Source organism: Ictidomys tridecemlineatus, chromosome 9, assembly GCF_052094955.1.
Source record: "Ictidomys tridecemlineatus isolate mIctTri1 chromosome 9, mIctTri1.hap1, whole genome shotgun sequence".
NCBI classification, from domain to species: Eukaryota; Metazoa; Chordata; class Mammalia; order Rodentia; family Sciuridae; genus Ictidomys; species Ictidomys tridecemlineatus.
In genome coordinates this window covers 129,127,634-129,148,136 of record NC_135485.1, presented here as the reverse complement: position 1 = coordinate 129,148,136, position 20,503 = coordinate 129,127,634, and the positions used below count along the sequence as shown (strand labels likewise).

The 20,503-nt window shown below is 35.0% G+C and overlaps 1 protein-coding gene across 1 annotated transcript in view; it reads right to left on the bottom strand.

The window, feature by feature from the left end:
- The window catches only part of Otud4 (OTU deubiquitinase 4), a 42,921-nt gene that overhangs the window by 13,636 nt on the left and 8,782 nt on the right, over positions 1–20,503 (bottom strand). The window contains exons 4-13 of the mRNA XM_078022071.1: positions 12,627–12,673; positions 11,831–11,903; positions 10,389–10,470; positions 7,781–7,913; positions 6,558–6,615; positions 6,198–6,315; positions 6,045–6,109; positions 3,043–3,137; positions 1,767–1,870; positions 1,479–1,665 (exon numbers count right to left, since the gene is read on the bottom strand). Coding sequence (XP_077878197.1) covers positions 1,479–1,665; positions 1,767–1,870; positions 3,043–3,137; positions 6,045–6,109; positions 6,198–6,315; positions 6,558–6,615; positions 7,781–7,913; positions 10,389–10,470; positions 11,831–11,903; positions 12,627–12,673 — 962 coding nt within the window. The remainder of the gene's footprint in view (positions 1–1,478; positions 1,666–1,766; positions 1,871–3,042; positions 3,138–6,044; positions 6,110–6,197; positions 6,316–6,557; positions 6,616–7,780; positions 7,914–10,388; positions 10,471–11,830; positions 11,904–12,626; positions 12,674–20,503) is intronic.

Here is a 20,503-nt window from a genome sequence, read left to right as displayed (position 1 = left end):
TTCCTATCCTAAATACTTTTAATTTTTTGAAAATGGATTTTTTTTTTAAATTTTTTTTAGTTGTAGATGAACACAATACCTTTATTTTATTTATTTATGTGTTTTGAGGATTGAACCTTGTGCCTCACACATGCAAGGCAAGCACTACTCTACCACTGAGCTACAATCCTAGCCCTTAAATTGATTTCAAGTATCTTATGCGTTGAATTTATCTCCTAAAAAAAAAATATGTTCAGCTACCTAACTCCTAGTATTTATACATGTGACCCTTCTTGGAAAATGGTCGTTTCTCAGATGCAATTGAACTTGAATTGAGGTTAACAGGACTGGAGTAGGACCTAAACCCAATGTGTCTAGTGTCCCCTAAGAACAGACAAAGACAGGGAAACACCATGTGATGACAGAAGCAGAGAATGAAATGACGTATCTATAAGCTAAGGGATCCCAAGGACTCTAGGCAACACTAGAAAACAGAAGGGGCATGGAACCTCTTTTCCTAACTTGGGCAACAACCTGACTTCAGACTTCTAGTCCCAGAATTGAGAGACTTTCCATGGTTTGAAGACGACTGGTTTGTTACAGCACTAGGAAACTAATAGTAATCAGTCTAAGAACCTACAATTCTGTCTTAAATGCTACATAATATTTATCTTTAATGACAAAAGATTAAGTGCATGCTCAAGAAAAGGGAATGCCCAAATGTCAAAAATAAATCAATTAAAGACCAGAACTTGGCAAGGATAGGGAAGTCACTGATCACAGTAACTTAGGAAGGCTCCAGAGTTCCTGGGAGACATGGCCATGAGTGTCTGAGGAAAATGTCTCTACCAAGACCCCCTCAAAGAAATCTCCACAAAAGGGAAAGCTTTAATATGTGAAACTACTCATCAGAACAGTAGATTAGGGAAACACTCAACACCATATGCCATAGGAAAAGTATGACCCTTAAGCTCATCTTTCTTTGAATATTCAGTTAGAATGCCAATATTCATAATTGCTTAAATCTAAAACTTGCAGCCCTGTTTGGTATTGGAAACATGACCACAAATAATTAAAACTTATCAGAACAAAGTAAACAAACACCTGAGGATGACTTATGTTCCTGTACAAAAGGCAGCATCCTCACCCTCCTCCAAGGATTTAAGAATGTGATCTGGAATCCAGTATTCCAAAAGCCACCAGAAAACTATTAAATACCAGAATAAGATCTGGCTAAAGTAAGACCTCCCAAGTAATTTGAAACAATTATTCAAAAATCAAGATCTTTGATCCTATAATATTACCTTGCTTCGTTTAAAGAGGATTAGAGGATTATAAGGAACTAAAATCCTTGCATGGTATTTTGCCAATACTTTTAATACTATATTACAAACAAGTATATGAACAAAGAGTTTTAACTGTTTAAAAGCAGGCAATGTGGCCAATACAATAAACACTTCTCACCTGACTGCCATTTCTCTTACATTCAGGAAGGTTACCTTATGATCTGTGAGGGTGTCCTGCTAAGATTTTTGTGCTCACTGGAGGATTTCTGAGACTGGGACCCTGAAGAATGACTAGAGAACGCATGTTGTCTTACTCCTGAAGGTTGCTGCAGGCGAGGAGGTAGTGCTGATGGGGCTTTTATTGGCTTGCTTGGATTCTTTGGCCCTCTGTAATCCATGTCTGTGGCAAAAATCCAAAAACACCTTATAATTTTCCTACTTAAACAACCCCAAATACAGCCATCCCTAATCCCCCAAAAAGACAACCTGATATGTTCCTACCAGAATGGAAATTTTGTCCGGAAGTGGAAGGTTTTTTCATCTTCTTTCCTGACACTGTGTTCCAGCTTTCTGGGGGAGGTGCTTTGAGGTTCTTCTGTGTAGGTCTTGATAAGAAAGAAAAAGACTTTTAATAACTTAAAACAATCCTAGCTCTACTCAAAACAAATATTCTATGTAAACATCTTATTTTCAACTTAAGTAAAATTTCTAGTTTTCTTACATTAAAAATAAACCAGAATTCAACTATAAATAGCATTTAGCAATAAAATTTCTAGTTTTCTTACATTAAAAATAAATCAGAATTCAACTATAAATAGCAGTTAGCAATCCTTACTTAATTCTAATCAAATAAAATAATGTATGTAAAAAACATACTTCCTAACTTAAATTATACATTAAAAAGCCTTAAATATAATTTAAGCAAAAGACTAAATTTAACGAATGATTATTATAATGCCATTCTATTGCCTAGTGGTACTATAAACATCTATTAGAGAAATTGTGTGATGTCCGGGATTTCCTTTGAAATATTCCAATTTCATTCCCATTTAAAAAATAAAATATTAGGGAAGAGTAAATTAGAAAAGGTTGCCAAATGCTGTGAGTTGCTGAAACCGGGCTGTGGTGCTCTGTTCCTATAATATTATCTTGCTTCGTTTAAAGATGATTATCCTTCTACATTTATGTATGTTTAAACTTTCCCATAGTAAAAATTTAAGGTGTGACTTTACTTCCTTTTTCTCTAATAAGGGCAGCAACAACCAGAACAAAAAGTGTTCCAAAATAACACTGTATAAACAACAAGTCAATGATACTTCACTACTCAACCCGACAGACATTTCCTACTAACAGATGCAATGCAGTACTAAATGAAAATAGAAATGAATGTGCTCCCCACTCTCCAAAGCTCCCAGTTTATAATTCGGCCAATTTCTAAAATAGCCTTTCTGTAAAATGATGCATTTTAAACTATACTCAATAAAACAAGTATTCTTTATTTAAAATTTGCCAACATGGAAAATAGTCAATTAGAACTCCAACTATTATTTCTAAAGATCTGATTGAAACTTGTGCTGGGGATTGAACCCAGGGTCTTGTGCATGCAAGGCAAGCACTCTACTGAGCTATATCCCTTGCTTCCCTGAATACACTTTTTATACATGGGCAATACCTTTCATTGAATTTGCAAAGACACAGGGATATTTAGAAATGTTCATAATTACATCAGGCTAAATGGAAGAAGCAATGAATGCCTTGGCTGAAGGATAGTACATACTTTTTTCCCAGTTCTTCAACCAAAACTGGTCCATTTTCAGAGTGTATCCCTTGAATGTCTGCATTATAAAACTTTCCATTGTGATCCAACCTAACCTGTTGAACAATGGCAGAAATAAAAATCAGTTACCTGCTTCCTTTGCACTAGTGACCAGTTTCACCATTTTTATTCTCTTTGATTAAAGAGAAACATTTATTTTTTATGGGAAAAACAATGTAAGTTCAAAAGGAAAACAACAGAATATGTCTCCCTAAGCTCCCAGACCTCTACTGTACTTCTATCTAAAAGAAAAGCTTTGCTATCTGTCCTTCCAAAATTTTTCTAGATTGTTTTTCTACATAGTTGAAGGAGAAGCTAGAGTACAATCTATTAAAGCTCTAAATAAGAGATAAGAGATAATCTGCCTCTGAACTCATGGCTGTTACACTGTATGCCCAGGCTTCCAGAACAACTATTATTATAGTTAGTAGAATCTTCCTTTTTTTTCTGATATTAAAAATGTATAAACTCTGACCTTTCTTTTTCCCTAAAAAGAAATGTGTCAACTATTCTCAAACATACACTTGGTAACACCCAACTATATTGACAAAATAAGCCTTAAAGTTTACTACTGTAGTTAAACACACACTAAACCTACACACCTGTCTTCTATACTAGAAGCATGTATACATAGTACTGCTTTAAGCAACCTCCTGCCTTATTACATCAACAATCCCATTTGTTTGAAATATTAAACAGTTGATATTTTATTCCTTATAACAAGGCCTCTTTACTTTCTTCAAAAGTTTTGCAATAAAATTTGTCACTTATTTTCATCATCAATTTAAACCACATCTGATTACACACTTCGAGTCATATAATTTTTTTAAAGATTTCAATTGTTTTATCCAAATTAAACAAATAGGAGAAACAAAAATAAAACACTCCAAAAAGAAAAAAACTAAACAGGTATCTACTTCACCAATTATTTTATCAATAGTGTCCACTTGGCCAAAAAGTACTTTCAACCTCAAAGGAAAGATGCTTGATTTACAAAAACAAGTGTCACAGTTTTAGCAAGATAACTTTAAACAATTATCTCTTTTCTGCTAAGTGGGCAGAAAAGGAGGCCTCCAAGCTCTAAGTTTACTCTTCTTTTTTAATCTCTTCTAAGTTTTCCAAGGCAGTGTAGTAAGAGCTTCCACAACTCTGCTGTACAATTAGAGCACACTTCTGACAATTCCATATGGAAACCTCTAAAGAAATTTATATTCTCTTTTTCAGCTTCCAAGTATCCCAGAACAGAATATTATTAAAAGTTCTAAAGGTGAAACTCCACCACTGATGCCCCAGATATAACCCTGATCAGATATTTTTCATGTAAACCAACTTATTATAAGGTAAATGAGTATTTCTTCCACAAGTCAAGAAGAAACATCTAGGGCTGGGATTGTAGCTCAGTGGTACAGCACTTGCCTCACACACACAAGGCACTGGGTTTGATCCTCAGCACCACATAAAAATAAATAAAGATACTGTGTCCATCTAGAAGAAGAAGAGGAAGAGGAGGAGGAAGAAGAAGAAGAAGAAGAAACATCTATCAATGGCGGTTTTAAGTAGTTTAAAAAGGCAAAACTTTTTAACCAAGAGTAGTGACACATACTTGTAATCCTAGCTACCCAAGAGGCTGAAACAAGAGGATCACAAACAAGAAATCACAAATTTCCACCCTTGGCAATTTAATAAGACCCTGTCTCAAAATAAAATTTAAAAGGGGGTTGAGGATATCAATGGTTGAGTGGCTCCCAGGGTTCAATCCCAATATCACAAAAAAACAGGCCCAAGGACTATACTTTTGATGGAGATAATTTCTGATAAAAAAAAAAATTAACTTCCACATATTGGATGTGTGCGTGTTTCAAAATAACAGTGCTTTTTCATTTAAAAAAAATGAAAAAAGCACAGGGTCTCTCCAGCTTCAGCATTACTGAGACTTTGAACTAGATGGTTCTTGGTTGGGGGTGGGGAGAGGGAAAACAGACCACTGCAAGATGTTTGGCCACCTCTTTGGCCTCCATCCACTAGATGTCAGTAGCGCCCTCTCAGTTAACTATTACATGTTAAATGTACCCTGGAGGATGAGTGGGCCAAATTACCCTACTGTAAGAAACAGAGATCCCATTAACCATCAGCTACTCTAGTGCAGTTCAGTAGCTTATTCAAAATAATTAGCTCATAATTAATCTAACAGGGCTCATTCTCCTCCTTCCTTAGTCTAAAAGGAAAACATTATACATATATCAAAATCTTCCAGGAAGACTTTTTATAAATAAAATAAACTGAACCATAAAAATCAAGTTTGAATCCATTTGCCAAATGAAATGTATATACCTCCTGAATATCTCAAATGTTACTGTTACTTCTTATTTCTTTGGTAAGGAAGGGATTGAACCCAGGTCTTACACATGCTAGACAAGGACTCTACCTCTGGGTTAAATCTCCAGCAGACATTGTTTTTTCATTTTGTTTGGATATAGGATCTTTACTAAATTGTTGAGGCTAACCTTGTCCTGAGTCACTGATGTCTCCAAGTGTGCACAACCACACCCAGTTTATTATTACTTCTTTGAAGCAAGTAATCCCAAAGGCCAAATTCTTTTAAAAAATCATGGGAGGGGGCTGGGATTGAGCTCAGCGGTACAGCGCTCGCCCTAGCACAGGCGGGGCCCAGGTTCGATCCTCAGCACCACATAAAAATAAAGGCATTGTGTTGTGTCCATCTACACCTAAAAAAATAAATATTTTAAAAAAAAAATCATGTACGGGGATACTACTGTTTAAGATACAAATTTTAGTATTCAAATATCAAAAAGCTAACTACTTGTGACCTATCAAAATGAATACATGATAAACTCTGAAAATCCAAATTAGTAAGATATTCAAACCTCAGATGTTTTCTTCATTCCTATTGGAAAAAGCAAGATTTAAGTAAAATATTTTCTTCTTTTATACAAATCGCTTACTTGGCATTTATCTCCAACTTCATATTGTAAACCAGCAGCAATGGAATAATCACGTTTTTGTTGAGCTGTAAAAAAATAACAGTATCAAGTTTACTTAATTATTTTCAAGTGCCACAAAGCAATTTTAGAAAAAAATTCAGATTTTTAACTCACCTTGTTTAGACTTTAGCCAAATCTCATACTCAACATTTCTATATACTGCTGGATTAAGTGACTTAAGAACCTTTCTAGATAAAGGCAGGCTAGAAGAGCTCCCATTGTTCTTCAGGTGCTAAACAAACAAAGTCAGGAAGTCCAATCAACACAGAAACACTTTTAAAACATTATGTTAGAAAATCTACTTACAAAAGTAAAATCTATTAAAGAATTTTAAAACTTCAAACAATTAGGAAGCAGCCAACAAATTTCTTACTAGAAAGATGTTCCTAACTCTACTGAAAATATATCAGAAAAAAGGCTATAAATTCATATTTTTATATTGAAGAACTAGTTAAAACCATTTTTAAAAAATACCTCATCGCCTGACAAAGGTTTAAATCCATTTACATCATTAGCAGTGGTAGTTTTACTCCTACAAAGAAAGAAATACAACCATAATTAGGAGCAGAAAAATTTATTTGCATGCAAGTAACTTCTACCTCACCTAAAAATCTCAAGTTGGCTATAACCTAAAAAGCTGGAGCTATCCTCCATTAAGCTCATATAAATTTTAGTTTAAGTATACAATACAAAAGTATGTATATGTTTTGTGTGTGTATCTATATGACAGAAGTCCAAGACTAAAAATACCGACCCAGTATCAACAACAACAAAAAAAAAAAAAACCAGAAATACACCATAGTAACTAGGGGAACAGATATGAAATTTAGAAAGATTCAACATAACAATGTCTTTCTACATGCAGGGAAGACCCACTTTAAAAAAAAAAAAAAACTACTCCAAAGTTAACTAAAGGAGGGTTCACAACCAACCAGTTCATTAAAAACACCATGTAGCCCAGCCAATTGGAAAACTAAGGCAGGTGAATCTCAACTTTGAGGCCAGCCTCAAGCAAGACCCTGTCTCAAAACATAACAGGGCCCAGCAGCTCGGGAGGCTGAGGCAGGAAGATCTGAAGTTCAAAGCCAGTCTCAGCAAAAGTGAGGCACTACGCAGCTCAGTGAGACTCTGTCTCTAAATAAAATACAAAAATAGGGCTGGGCATGTGGCTCATTGATTGAGTGCCCCCTGCCCCCAGTTCAACTGGCTGTTTTAAGTACTCTCTGTGAGTCTTCAATACAACCTAAGAACCATCATTTGAATTCACTGTAACATGCATAGCTAAACATTTATTCATTCACTCAAGTATTTGAGCCCCTATTAACTGCCAGGCACTACACATTAAGGTGCTGAGGTCCTGCAGTGAACAAACAAAAACTACATCTACATGAAATGTACAAGTTCAAACCCAGCCTCAGCAAAAGCAAAGTGCTAAGCAACTCAGTGAGACCCTGTCTCTAAATAAAATACAAAATAGGGCTGGGGATGTGGCTCAGTGGTCAAGAGCCCCTGAGTTCAATCCCTAGTATCTATCAATCAATCAATCAATAAAATTAGTGTCAGAGATCTATGGAAGTTTGCTATATGGCAAATTGCTATATTTTATGTGTTAACACCTTAAAATGTGAGAAAACATAATTGAAATGTCTCTTTGTATGGCATAAGAAAGCTATTTTAGGATTTAAATTCATTCTTACTTGCAACTGTCATCCTCTGAATCGGATATTTCGCTGTTGTTTTCATCAGTTACTTCAGAGGTGTCTAGTCCCATCATGATTTTACTAACATCAGTCTTAAATACCTTCTCATACAGCAATTCATAAAGGAGAGCTGCAATTAATGAGAGATTTGTAATACTTAGTACAGGCATATTTTTAAAACAAGAACAGGAAAAAATGTACTATATTGCTCAGGCTTCTAAAATCTGATAGTATCTGCAACATTTTAGTCAGTAACATAATTTCAATTTAATCAAAAAAATAATATAAGAATCACCTAGAAAGCAACTAAAATTTTTCTGTGCAGATATGCAGTTTGAAATTATGCAAACACTACTATTTTTAAAACTAACATCATACAGACATTATGACAACTGTGAAACAAGTTTGATAAAGAACTAATCATACACACTGAACAGTTACTACACTCCACACACTGCTAAGCAATACATATGCTCAAATGTAATCTCAGCACATGCAGTACTGAGACTGAAGAGACTGAAACTTACGGATGTCATGCACATGCTTAGACATAAGACGCATTAAGATTGCTAGAAGAGAGCAAGGTGCGATGGCACACGCCTATAATCCCAGCAGCTTGGGAAGATGAGACAGGAGGACTGAGTTCAAAGCCAGCCTCAGCAATTTAGCAAGGCCCTAAGCAACTTAGTTAGACCCTGTCTCTAAATACAAAAAAAAAAAAAAAAAAAAAGATTGCTAGAAAGAAGAATATTGAATAGCAGAGAGTATACTAAATTACTAGTTAGAGGACCTGGATGCTAGTCTTAGCTTTACCACTGACTACAACCTGAGACAAGGCATTTCTCAGCTATCTATGAAACAAGATGTTTGATTATATAACTTAGCTCAAGATTTTAATTTTATATAAAGAACTAAAAAGAAACTGTTGCAGGGGCTAGGGATATAGCTCAGTGGTAGAGTGAATGCTTTATTTAGCATTTGCAAGTTTCTGGGTTTGAACCCTAGCAGAAAGAAAGAGGCAGGGAGGGTCATTAAAATGTATTCTCAGTTGGAAACAGACGCACATGCCTGTAACCCCAAATACTCTGGAGGCTGAGGCAGAACGCTGCCAAATTTGAAGCCAGCCTGGGCAACTTAGTGAGACCCTATCTCAAAATAAAAAATTTTTAAAAAAACAAACAAAAAAAAAAACACTGGGGATGTAGCTTTTAATGGCAGAGTACGCCTGGCTCAACTATAGCAAACCCTAACCCCTTGCACACAGCCACAACCACCCAAAAAAAAAAAAAAAAAAAAAGAACTATTCTATGTAACCACTGAAGGGAAGAAGTGTATTTAGACAAATTTGATAAAAAAAAGACTCTAGTTCTGAAAACAGAAAAAAATTTTACCAGAAATTCAAAAACACATGCATTTTAAGACTGTCATTTGGTTTTACTTATTGAGTTTTATCAAATCAAGTACATAAAAATTCAGGCATTACAAATTAAAAAAAAAAATTCAGGTACAATAGGTGCTCACCACCTAAATCAATCTGAAAAACCAACTTCACCCAGACCTTCTAGATTCTATAACAGGAGCCTTGTACCACCCACACAGCAATAGCAGGCTATAAGAGCTCTTTTTCCCTAAAACTGAAATGTCCAGACTTTGACTAGACAGGGGAGGGAAGAAATAGCCCAGGATTACAGTTAGACATTTCTATCTCAAAATGCAACTTAAATTCAAAAAAAAAAAAAATCATTACGTGTCTTTACTGGTCAATATTAACTTAAGAACAAGGAGAAAAGCCAGGCACAGTGATGCACACTAATAATCCCAGCAACCTGTAATCCCAGCAACTATGGCCTGGGCTTACGCCAGAGGATCTCAAGTTTGAAGCCAACTTCAGCAATTTAGTAAAACCCTATCACAAAGTAAGAAGAGCTGGGGCCAGGCACAGTGGCTCAAACTTGTAATCCCAGCAACTTGGGAAGCTAAGGAAGGAGGATCACAAGTTGAAAGCCAGCCTTAGCAACTAAGGGAAATCCAAAGCAACTCAGTGAGATCCTATCTCAAAAATAAAAAGGGCTGGGGATATGGCTCAGTGTAAAAGTGCCCCTGGGTTCAATACCAAGCATAAACAAAACAAAACAGGAAAAGTTTTTTACATGCCTGGCACCACTTCTTTGTTATGATGCTTTGTCACAACAGATGACCAAGAGGTAATTGTGGGAAGAAGCCATTTCTATTCTCTTAGAGCACCTTCCTCAAATAGTGGTAGGAGAAAACACAGGAAATATTTGGAAAATATTTGGGAAAATCTGGAGACATTTTTGATTGTCATAAATGGCAAAAATAAAGTATTACCAGCATCTATTGGTGAAGCACAAGTATGCAACTGAACACCCAAAAGTATCCAGGAGAACACCACACCAGAAAACTATCTGAGCCAGAATGTTCACAGTGCAAAGGTTAAGAAATCCTGAGAGTCAAATACAATCAAGTCCTTGATTTGCTCACTCATTTAGATGTTTAAGCTATACACAAACATCTCTAAAAATGCATGTAACTCCTTTACAGCTTAGGAATAAAATTTTCCATATAAATACACAGTGATACTTACACTGACACATAGCAGAACTATCTTTATACTTTATGGGATAGACAATATCATAATGATTTCCATTGGAAAAACATAGTAACACCTGAAAGGGAAAAACAAGACAGGTTTCAGCCTCAACATTTACAAAGCAACTTAGTCTGCAATGCCTCTGAATCACTATATCATTTCCAAATAAAAAGTATTTCAGAAGCAACCTAAATAAAGCTCCCATCTTATTGAACTATACTACTCCAGAGGCTATACAGCCATTAAATAAGTAGGTTCTTAATGACATACAGAAATTATATAGAATCTCTCTCTCACACATACACCCATACACACATACCCACATCCACACACACACCATGAAAACATTTCAGATACTTAAAAACAAATTTAAAGACCATAAAAAAAAATTCCAAAACCTTAATAATGGTAACCTTTAAGAGGCAGAATCAAAAAATATTTTTCTGCTTCTTTACAACTTTAGTACTTTAATTTTTTGGGGGGGGAGGGGGAGAATTTTTTAAATTAAGTTTCCAGCAGACACAACATCTTTGTTTGTATGTGGTGCTGAGGATCGAACCCTGGCCGCAGGCATGCCAGGCGAGCATGCTACCGCTTGAGCCACATCCCCAGCCCCAACTTTAGCACTTTTTTTTTTTCCTTTCTTTTGGTGCTGGGAAATGAACCCAGGGCCCTGTGCATGCAAGAAAAGCACTCTAACAACTGAGCTATATCTCCAGCCCCAACTTTAGTATTTTTTAAATACTTAATTACTAATGAATAGAGAAATTTACATTAAAATTTTTTAGAACACGTCTCATTCCAAAAACTGCAGTTGTAAAGCCCAACTCCAGAGCAAAGACCTTATAAAGGCAGTAATTCACTCTCTTCCCCTTCCCTTTATCACCACAAGTATGGTGATACACAAATCCCTTCAACTTGGACTTCGCAGTTCCCAAAGAGCTAATTAAAACAAAATTCTCTTATAATGAGTCAGTTGATTTTTCTTGGTTTTTGGCTTCATGAAATTTTTCCATTGTTTCTGTTTTATGACCAGATGATGCATTAATACCCTTGCCACTTAAATTATCTTTACAATGGGAAATACATGTGGTTACCAAAGAATTCCTGAATGCAAAGTAGAGCCTACTTTCACAAATTATTTTACAATTTAATGTTTAAACTGACACAAAACAACAGAAACAATCTAGTTCATCATATACACTAGTAGCATAATTATTTTCAGTGTACTTACTAAAATTACTTAAGAGGGTTCAATACAATAATGGAGGAAATACAAAATATGACTCAATGATGATTATACTAATATAATATAAACTCAGAATGCCATAACTTTCACACACAACTATTTCAAAAAGTCACTTATAATTACAACTTACTAGGTCAATATAGGTTCTTTTAATTAAATCCTTTACAAACACTTGAAAAATTCTTACCTTTTCAGGAAAATTATTTTCAGTTACTTGTGAAGGAGAAACATTTGGTTCCCGATAAATTACAAAATCTTTCCTGAAAATAAAATTTAGAAATGACTTTTAAAGGAATATACTTTATGCATTTAAATTTAATAATTCATTCATCAATTCACTTAATAAGTGTCAGGTCATATTTTAGGCACTGGAGAAGAAACAATTTCGTAATGACATAACTAAGCAGCAAAATACCTACATAAAATTATCTTTTCTTGAAAATAAAATTTCAAATATAGTTTTGATTGTTTATGTGTATGAGTATTACACACAGAGACATGCTTAAGTACACAACACAAAAAAAACTTCAGACATGATTCTAAAGGGAGACCTAGAACTCAAAGAAGGTATAAAGAGAAAAATCTAAACATTTGAAAAGAAAAAGCTAAGTACTGATTTGCTCCTTCATATGGGGCATAAGTAGTAAAACTAAACATTAACATACCTGTTTTATTAGCTCTGTTCTACTGGCTATTCAATGCTACTGGCCTGAGAAATTACATTTTTCTTTATAAGGTTGATGAGGGCTATTTTACAGCCAGGAAAACTTTCTGTATCATTCCCAAAACTATTTTGATAATTAAAACTTCTAAATGTTGACAACTTAAATCTAATTGATGCAATTAACACAACACATAGACACACCAAAATTAGGATGTTTTACATCTGTGTGTAAAAATAGCCTATTTTAACATTTTCAGCAGAATAAATATATTAATTTCACAGTGATTTTATTTTTTACTTATGCTATTACAGTGTTTACCTGTACATAAGAGAAAGGGCACTTATTTCCACTTGTCCTACCCATTCCTGTATTGGAAAAAAAAAAAAGGAGGACTGCATTACACGTTTTACAATATACCTTATACAACACTGCTACTCATATCCATTATACAACACAGCTAATGAGTTTCTATATATATATATTTATTTTTCAGTTTTAGCTGGACACAATATCTTTATTTTATTTTTATGTGGTGCTGAGAATCGAACCCAGTGCTTCACTCATGCTAGGCGAGTGTGCTACCACTTAAGCCACATCCCCAGCCCAGCTAATGAGTTTTAAAAGCCATTAATATTGTTAGTATCATTACTATTACAAAGACATTTATACAAAATAGGTCAATATATTTGGCACACATACTAAAAGCAGGCTAAGTCTAACAAAAATCTTAGTTATAGAAATAGGCTGTAAGTCAGTTCCTATCTGCTTGACAAGACTATGGAGTAGTACAAACTGAAAACGTGAAGGCAAAGTCTATCCTGTCTTATCTTCAGGGTGAACGAAGATCCTCAAGAGAACACGCTCCCAGCAATCATTTTGAAATAAAGGAAATTCTACCCTTAAAGAAATTGCTTTAAGCCTCTAAAAGGCAAATGGCCAGTACCTACCAAAACTTAAAATACCCATACACACTTTTGACTCAGCAATTCAACTTCAATCAATCTATTCTAAAAGAATATTCTGTTATGTCCACAAAACTGTATATAAACAAGGATATCTGTAAGCTACTTGTAATGGTGTTTTTAAAAAACATTTTTTAAATGAATTCAGCAAAGTAGCAGGATATAAAAATCAATATTCATAAATGCATTTATATATATATCACTGATGAATCCTCTGAAAGAGGAGTTAGGAAAACTACCCCATTGACAATAGTCTCAAAAAATAAAATAAAATACATGGTAACTTAACAAAAGAGGTCAGAGACCTCTACAATGAAAACTACAGAACACTAAAGAAAGAAAGTGAAGAAGACCTTAGAAGATGGAAAGATCTCCCATGCTCTTGGATAGGCAAAATTAATACTGTCAAAATGGCCATACAAAGCACTATACAGATTCATGCAATTTCAATTAAAATCCCAATGTCATTCCTTATAGCAACAGAAAAAGCAATCATGAAATTCATTTGGAAAAATAAGAAACCCAGAATAGTCAAAGCAATCCTCAATATCAGACCTTAAACTATACTACAAAGCTACAGTAACAAAAACAGCATGGTACTGGCACCAAAATAGACATGTAGACCAATGGTACAGAGTAGAAGACAGAGACAAACCCACATAAATACAGTTATCTCATACTAGACAAAGGTGCCAAAAACATATATTGGAAAAGACAGCCTCCTCGACAAATGGTCTGGGAGAACTGGAAATCCATATGCAGCAAAATGAAATTAAATGCCTATCTTTCACCATGCACAAAATTCAACTCAAAGTGGATCAAGGACCTAGGAATTAGTCGACACCCTGTGCCTAATAGAAGAAAAAGTAGGCCCAAGTCTTCATCATGTCAAATTAGGCCCAGACTTCCTTAACAAGACTCCTAAAGCATAGGAAATAAAATCAGGAATTAATAAAAGAGATGAACTCAAACTAAAAGGCTTCTTCTCAACAAAAGAAACAATCAATGAGGTAAAGAGAAAGCCGACATTTTGGGAGGAAATTTTTGCCACACACACATCAGATAGAGCACTAATCTCTAGGATATATAAAGAACTCAAAAAACTTAATACCAAAAAAATAATAATAATAATAACCCAATCAATAAATGGGCTAAGGAGCTGAACAGACATTTCTCAGAGGATATACATTTGATCGATCAACAAATATATGAAAAAACGTACAACATCTCTAGTAATTAGAGAAATGCAAATAAAAACTTAAGATTTCACCTCATTCCAGTCAGAATGGCAATTACCAAGAATACAAACAACAACAAATGTTGGTGAGGATGTGGGGAGAAAAGACACATTCATACATTGCTCGTGGGACTGCAAATTGATGCAACCAATCTGGAAAGCAGTATGGAGATGCCTTAGAAAACTTGGAATGGAACCACCATTTGACCCAGCTATCCCACTCCTTGATTTATATATACCCTAAGGACTTAAAATCAGCATGCTATAGTAATGCAGCCACATCAATGTTCACAGCAGCTCAATTCACAATAACTAAACTGCAGAAGCAATCTAGATGCTCCTCAATAGATGAATGGGTAAAGAAATTGTGGTATATATATACACAATAGAATATTACTCAACATTAAAAGAGAATTATGGCATTTGCCGTTAAATGGATGGAGTTGGAGAATATCATGCTAAGTGAAATAAATCAATATCAAAAAGCCAAAGGCTGAATGTTCTCTCTGTTAAGTGGGTGCTGATCCATAATGGGGAAGGGATAGGCATGGGAAAAATGGAGGGAACTGTCATTGGACAAGGGGGAGGAAAGGTAGGGAGGGTACAAGGGGGCAGGAATGATGAGAGAATGAGATGGACACCATTACCCTAGGTACATGTACGATTGCACATATGGTGTGACATCATGTACAACCACTGAAATGAAAAGTTGTGCTGCAATTATGTACAATGAATCAAAATGCATTCTGCTGTCATATAACTAATTAAAATTAATTAATTAATTACAAAAATAAAATTAATCATGGAAAAAAAAAAAAACTATTTTTAAAGTTCCTAGAATCCAAGAAATAAACTGGCTCAAGGTAACAGGCCTGTAATCCCAGCGACTTGTGAGGCTGAGGCAGGAGGATCACAAGCAAGACCCTGTCTTGAAATAAAATAAAAGGGCTGAGAAACAGAGCATTCCTAGCACTTGGGGGATTTGGGGGGGGGGGGGATCCTATGAAATAAATAATTTAATCTATAATTAAACTGTACAACAGAACATCATGCATTCATGGAAAATGAGACACATCCTTTTGAAATGACTTGGAAAGACCACGCAAGTCTATTAAATTTTTAACACGCAAGTCTATTAAATTTTTTAAGTCACAATAACATGATCTGTGTAAACAATCAAAAAGGTATATTTAGGCTGGGGATGTGGCTCAAGCTGTAGCGCACTCGCCTGACATGCGTGCGGCCCGGGTTCGATCCTCAGCACCATATACAAATAAAGATGTTGTGTCCGCTGAAAACTAAAAAATAAATATTAAAATTCTCTCTCCCTTTAAAAAAACAAAGGTATATTTATCTGTATGTATGAATATGTATGCATAGAAACTGAAAAGAGGCAGTTTACTTAAATTGACAGTAGAAAGGACATTCAGATTAAGAAAGAAGAATTTTCATCCTTTGTTCTGTACATATCTATACTGTAAAATCTTTTAACGTTAAGAATTTTGAAACTACTTGTGAAATTATTAAATACAGGGATCACTGAAAACAATGAGCTATGGTAACTGAACACTGCCATTTCTTTCCTGAAGGAAGCAAAAAAACTGAGATGAGGAAAAGATGTTAGCCAATGTTTTCATCTCAGAAAAGGACAATCTTGCCCATCGTGGTCTTGCATGCCTGTAATCCCCACAATGTGGGAGGCTGAGGTAGGAGGATTCCAAGTTTAAAGGCAGCCTAAGCAACTCAGGGACAACCCATCTCAAAAATATAAAAAGGGCTAGGGGAGACAGCTCAGTAGTAGAGTGCCTTTGGTTCAATCCCCAGTACCTCAAAATAAGAAAAGAGAGTTCATTTTAATAGTTTTTCAAAGTTGGCTTTGGGTTTCAAAATGAAACAGGTGCCATATATTAAATAGATTTCTTAAAATAGGCCTTAGCCCAACAAAGGTAGCTTCTCACAAACTGTTACAAGTGACACCTTCTGGCCTACAGGAAACCCACTGATGTTTAGTTCAAACTGCAAACTACTTTTCTAATACTTGCAAAGTGCTTAGATCAACAAACACAAAATACTTTTTTTTTAAGTTTATGTGATGTGTTACATCACTTTAAAAGATGGGAAAAAAATCTACTGGAGGCAACAAAATAAGACTTCTCATGAGAATGACATTATTAAATAATATAATACTTTTTACATGTCACTTTCACAATGAATTCTGTTGTGGTCCAGTTAAGTAAACAATGGCTGCCACCTTAACCAAGATCAGTTGTTAATTATTAGTAGAAAACATATCCATGTTCTAAGACCACTACCTTCCTACTTAAGGCTATTAATTCCACTTAGCATTTTCCATGACTTTCTCATAGATGAGAGAAAAGAGTTATTGCCACATCTGTTTTAATGAACCACATTACATCAAGACTACATAATTTAAATTTTCTGAAAATCATCCAAATTAAACTATTTCTTAAAAGATACTATTAGGAAAATGAAAAGCTAAGACAAATTGGAAGAAAACATTTGCAAAATACACAGCCAACGCAGGATTTGTTGCAGAATTCAGTAAGACCAACAATAATAAAAAATGGGCAAAATGAACATTTTCCCAAAGACATATGGATGGCAAATAAGCATGTAAAAAGATATTCAACATCATTAGAAAAATGCAAATCAAATCACAGTAAGAGCTGGCAAAGATATGAAGCAACTGAAATTCTCACATACTGCTGATTAGAAAGCAAAATAGTACAGATTCTTTGGGAAAAAGTTTGGCTATTTCTCATTAAGTTAAACATTTATTTACCATGACCTCAAAATTCTTCTCTTTAGCATTCATCCAAGAGAAGTCTTATGCCCACACAAAGACTTGTATCTATAGCAAATGTTGACAGTACCTTCAATTTTAACAGATCCAAACTAGAAAGAATCCAAATATCAATTAACTAGTAAATAGATACATTGTGGATATTCTATGAACTATCCTTTGCAGTAGAAAGGAATAAACCACTGATGAAGACTCAACTACATGGATGAATCTTAAAAGTGTTTCTCCATCATGCTAAGGGAAAGAAGCCAAATATGTGAGACTACAAATTATATCATCCTACTTATATATATCTAAACGAGCCAAAACTCAGAAAGCAGATCAGTGATTACCGGAAACCATAAGGTAGAAGGAAGAGATTAAATGTAAAAAGGCATGGGGAACACTTCTAGGAGCAATGGAAATGTCCTATATTATGTTGTTGGTGGTGTTTACACAATAATTTATGCTTGTCAAATCTCATCAAGTTGTAAATTTATGACCAGTGAATTTTAGCCAGGCAACGAGGCACATGTCTGTAATCACAGCAACTTGGGAGGCTGAAGCAGGAGAAACAAAAGTTCAAGGCCAACCTCAGCAACTTAGCAAGACCAGTCTCAAAATAAAAAAATGAGCTGGGTATGTAGCACAACAGTAAAACACCCCTGGGTTAGATCCCCAATAGCAAACTATTTTTAAAAAGTTTGGTAACCAGGCTGGGGATGTGGCTCAAGCGGTAGGGCGCTCGCCTGGCATGCGTGCGGCCCAGGTTCGATCCTCAGCACCACATACCAACAAAGATGTTGTGTCCGCCGAGAACTAAAATATAAATATTAAAAATTCAAAAAAAAAAAAAAAAGTTTGGTAACCAAACAAACCATATGAATGAATGATAAATCCAAACTGAATGAATCCATATTTAACAGACAAGAGGCCAATTTACTTCACTAAAGCTAACAAAATACTTCTTGCAAAAGTTTAGGTTATGTTCAACATGCTCTACTGGAATCTTTAAAAGGATATAAATGCTTTCTTTGAGAAGTGGATAATTAAGAGTTTATTCATCAACTGTATTTCTTTTCATCTTATACATCCTGTGTATCAGGGAGGAAAAAACCCAGAATGATTTATAAGTATCGTTGCTATTTAATAATGAAAAAAACTGTTCAGAAGGCACTTAAGACACAAAGGAGAGGTTTGATCAGATGTGGAGTGTCCTAAGAAGTCCTAATTATTGAAGGGGGGAAAAAAAAAACCTGGCCAGACCACCTAGCCCCAGCAATCAAAGCACCTTCTTTTCTGGTAACCACAAATCAAAATCTCAGTTCAGTCCACACTACATCATTTCCTCCCTATGTCTCCACTTTGTAGATCCTAGCTCAGGCTCTTACAGTCTATTAGCTTGAAATGCTGAACAAATATCAATAACAAACATCATAATGGGGTTTTCTGATTAACAAAATAATAAATGGACTTTGTCATTTCCTGTATTTTATATAAAGAAAATAAAAATCACATAATTATATACCAACTGTTGACATTCTAGTTTTCACCTTCCCTCCTACTTGCAACAAGATATAGGTTTAAGATTCATTTGAAATATACACACTGATCACCAATTAGGCACTCCAAATTGAAAGTTCAACTCTGGGAATTAAACAATTAAAATATTTAATCCTTTTCAAAAAGGCTTATAAACAGAGATAAAAATGTAAACTTCAGGAAAATGAATCTGTGATCATAGCATATGCTGATACTAAGTTTCAAAACTATTCAAATAAAAATATAATCAGAGAAAAGGCCTTCCTGGAGTAAAACTGTAATTACTGCTTTTTATACTTAATACAATGTAGACAGTTTTCCATATATTAGCAATATTTTAAACAATTTCAAAATGAGTCTGACAAATACTGCCTGCACATTCTCACTTGTATGTGGATGGGGGTGTGACAGAGAGATGGTTAACAGGTAGAGGAGTGTAGTTGGATAGGAGAAATAACTTCTCATGTTCTATAGCACAGTAGGATACAATTACTGACAACAATTAGTCACATATTTGAAAACAGCTAATAAAGACTTTAGTGTCCCCAACACAAAGAAATGATAATGTTTAAAGTGATAGATATGCCTATCAGCCTGACCTGATCATTAAATGATACCCTGCATCCCATAAATATGTACAACTGTGTGTCAATTAAATTTTTTAACTTTTTAAAAAATAAAATGGGTTTTTCTGCCTCTGGTCTCATTCACTTCAAACTTTTGCACAACATTCTTTTCACGTGTCCATTCAGTCAGCAAAAATACCAGGGTCTGGGGCACACCAGTGAACAAGACATACAGAAATCTGTGTTCACAAAGCTTAATTCTAATAGAAAAAAAAATGAACAAAATATTTATTATACAGAATGGTGTAAGTGTGACAGAAAAAAATAAAAGCAGGAAGGGAGATAGGGCAAGTGTTGAGGCTAACAGTTACAATTTGAGATGTGGTGACCACTAATCTCATGTCCCTATCTCAAAAATCTTTCCAAGGCGTCTTTCCAAGGCCATATACAGAGATCCCAGGGCTGAGAGTTTAGATATGGGATAGGAGCCAGGGATTCTAAATTTTTTTACAAGCACACCAGGTGATTCTGATGCAGACAATCAATAAATCATAAATATCTTGAGAAACAAACACTGGTATAAGACATAAGCTCCAAATTACTGACCTTAACACTGAAGGCTCTCCCACAATCCAGCCCCAGCCTGCCCTCTGACTTCTTTCTCACTCCCTCCAACCTTAGAATGTTCCATGCTTCACATAAACTGATCTGTTTTCTGCATCTAACTTGCTCAGTTTTCACCGATAGAATATCCTTCAGTACAGGCACTGCTTGTTTAGAATCTATTCAGACTTCAAATATGAACTCACAAACTCTTCTTCAACCCAGCTGGAAATAAAACCTTGAGTACTTAGAGCATCACATCTGGGGCTGGGGATATATAGCTCAGTTGGTAGAGTGCCTGCCTTACATGCACAAGGCCCTGGGCTCAATCCCTAGCACCACAAAAAAAACAAAAACGAAACAAAGCCCCCAAAAGTGAGTGACTTAAAATATAGCATTGTATCTGTATTTCTTGGAACACACATGATTTACTAATTTGTATTTGACTCTCTTTTCCCTATAGTAGAAAAAATTATTTGGTT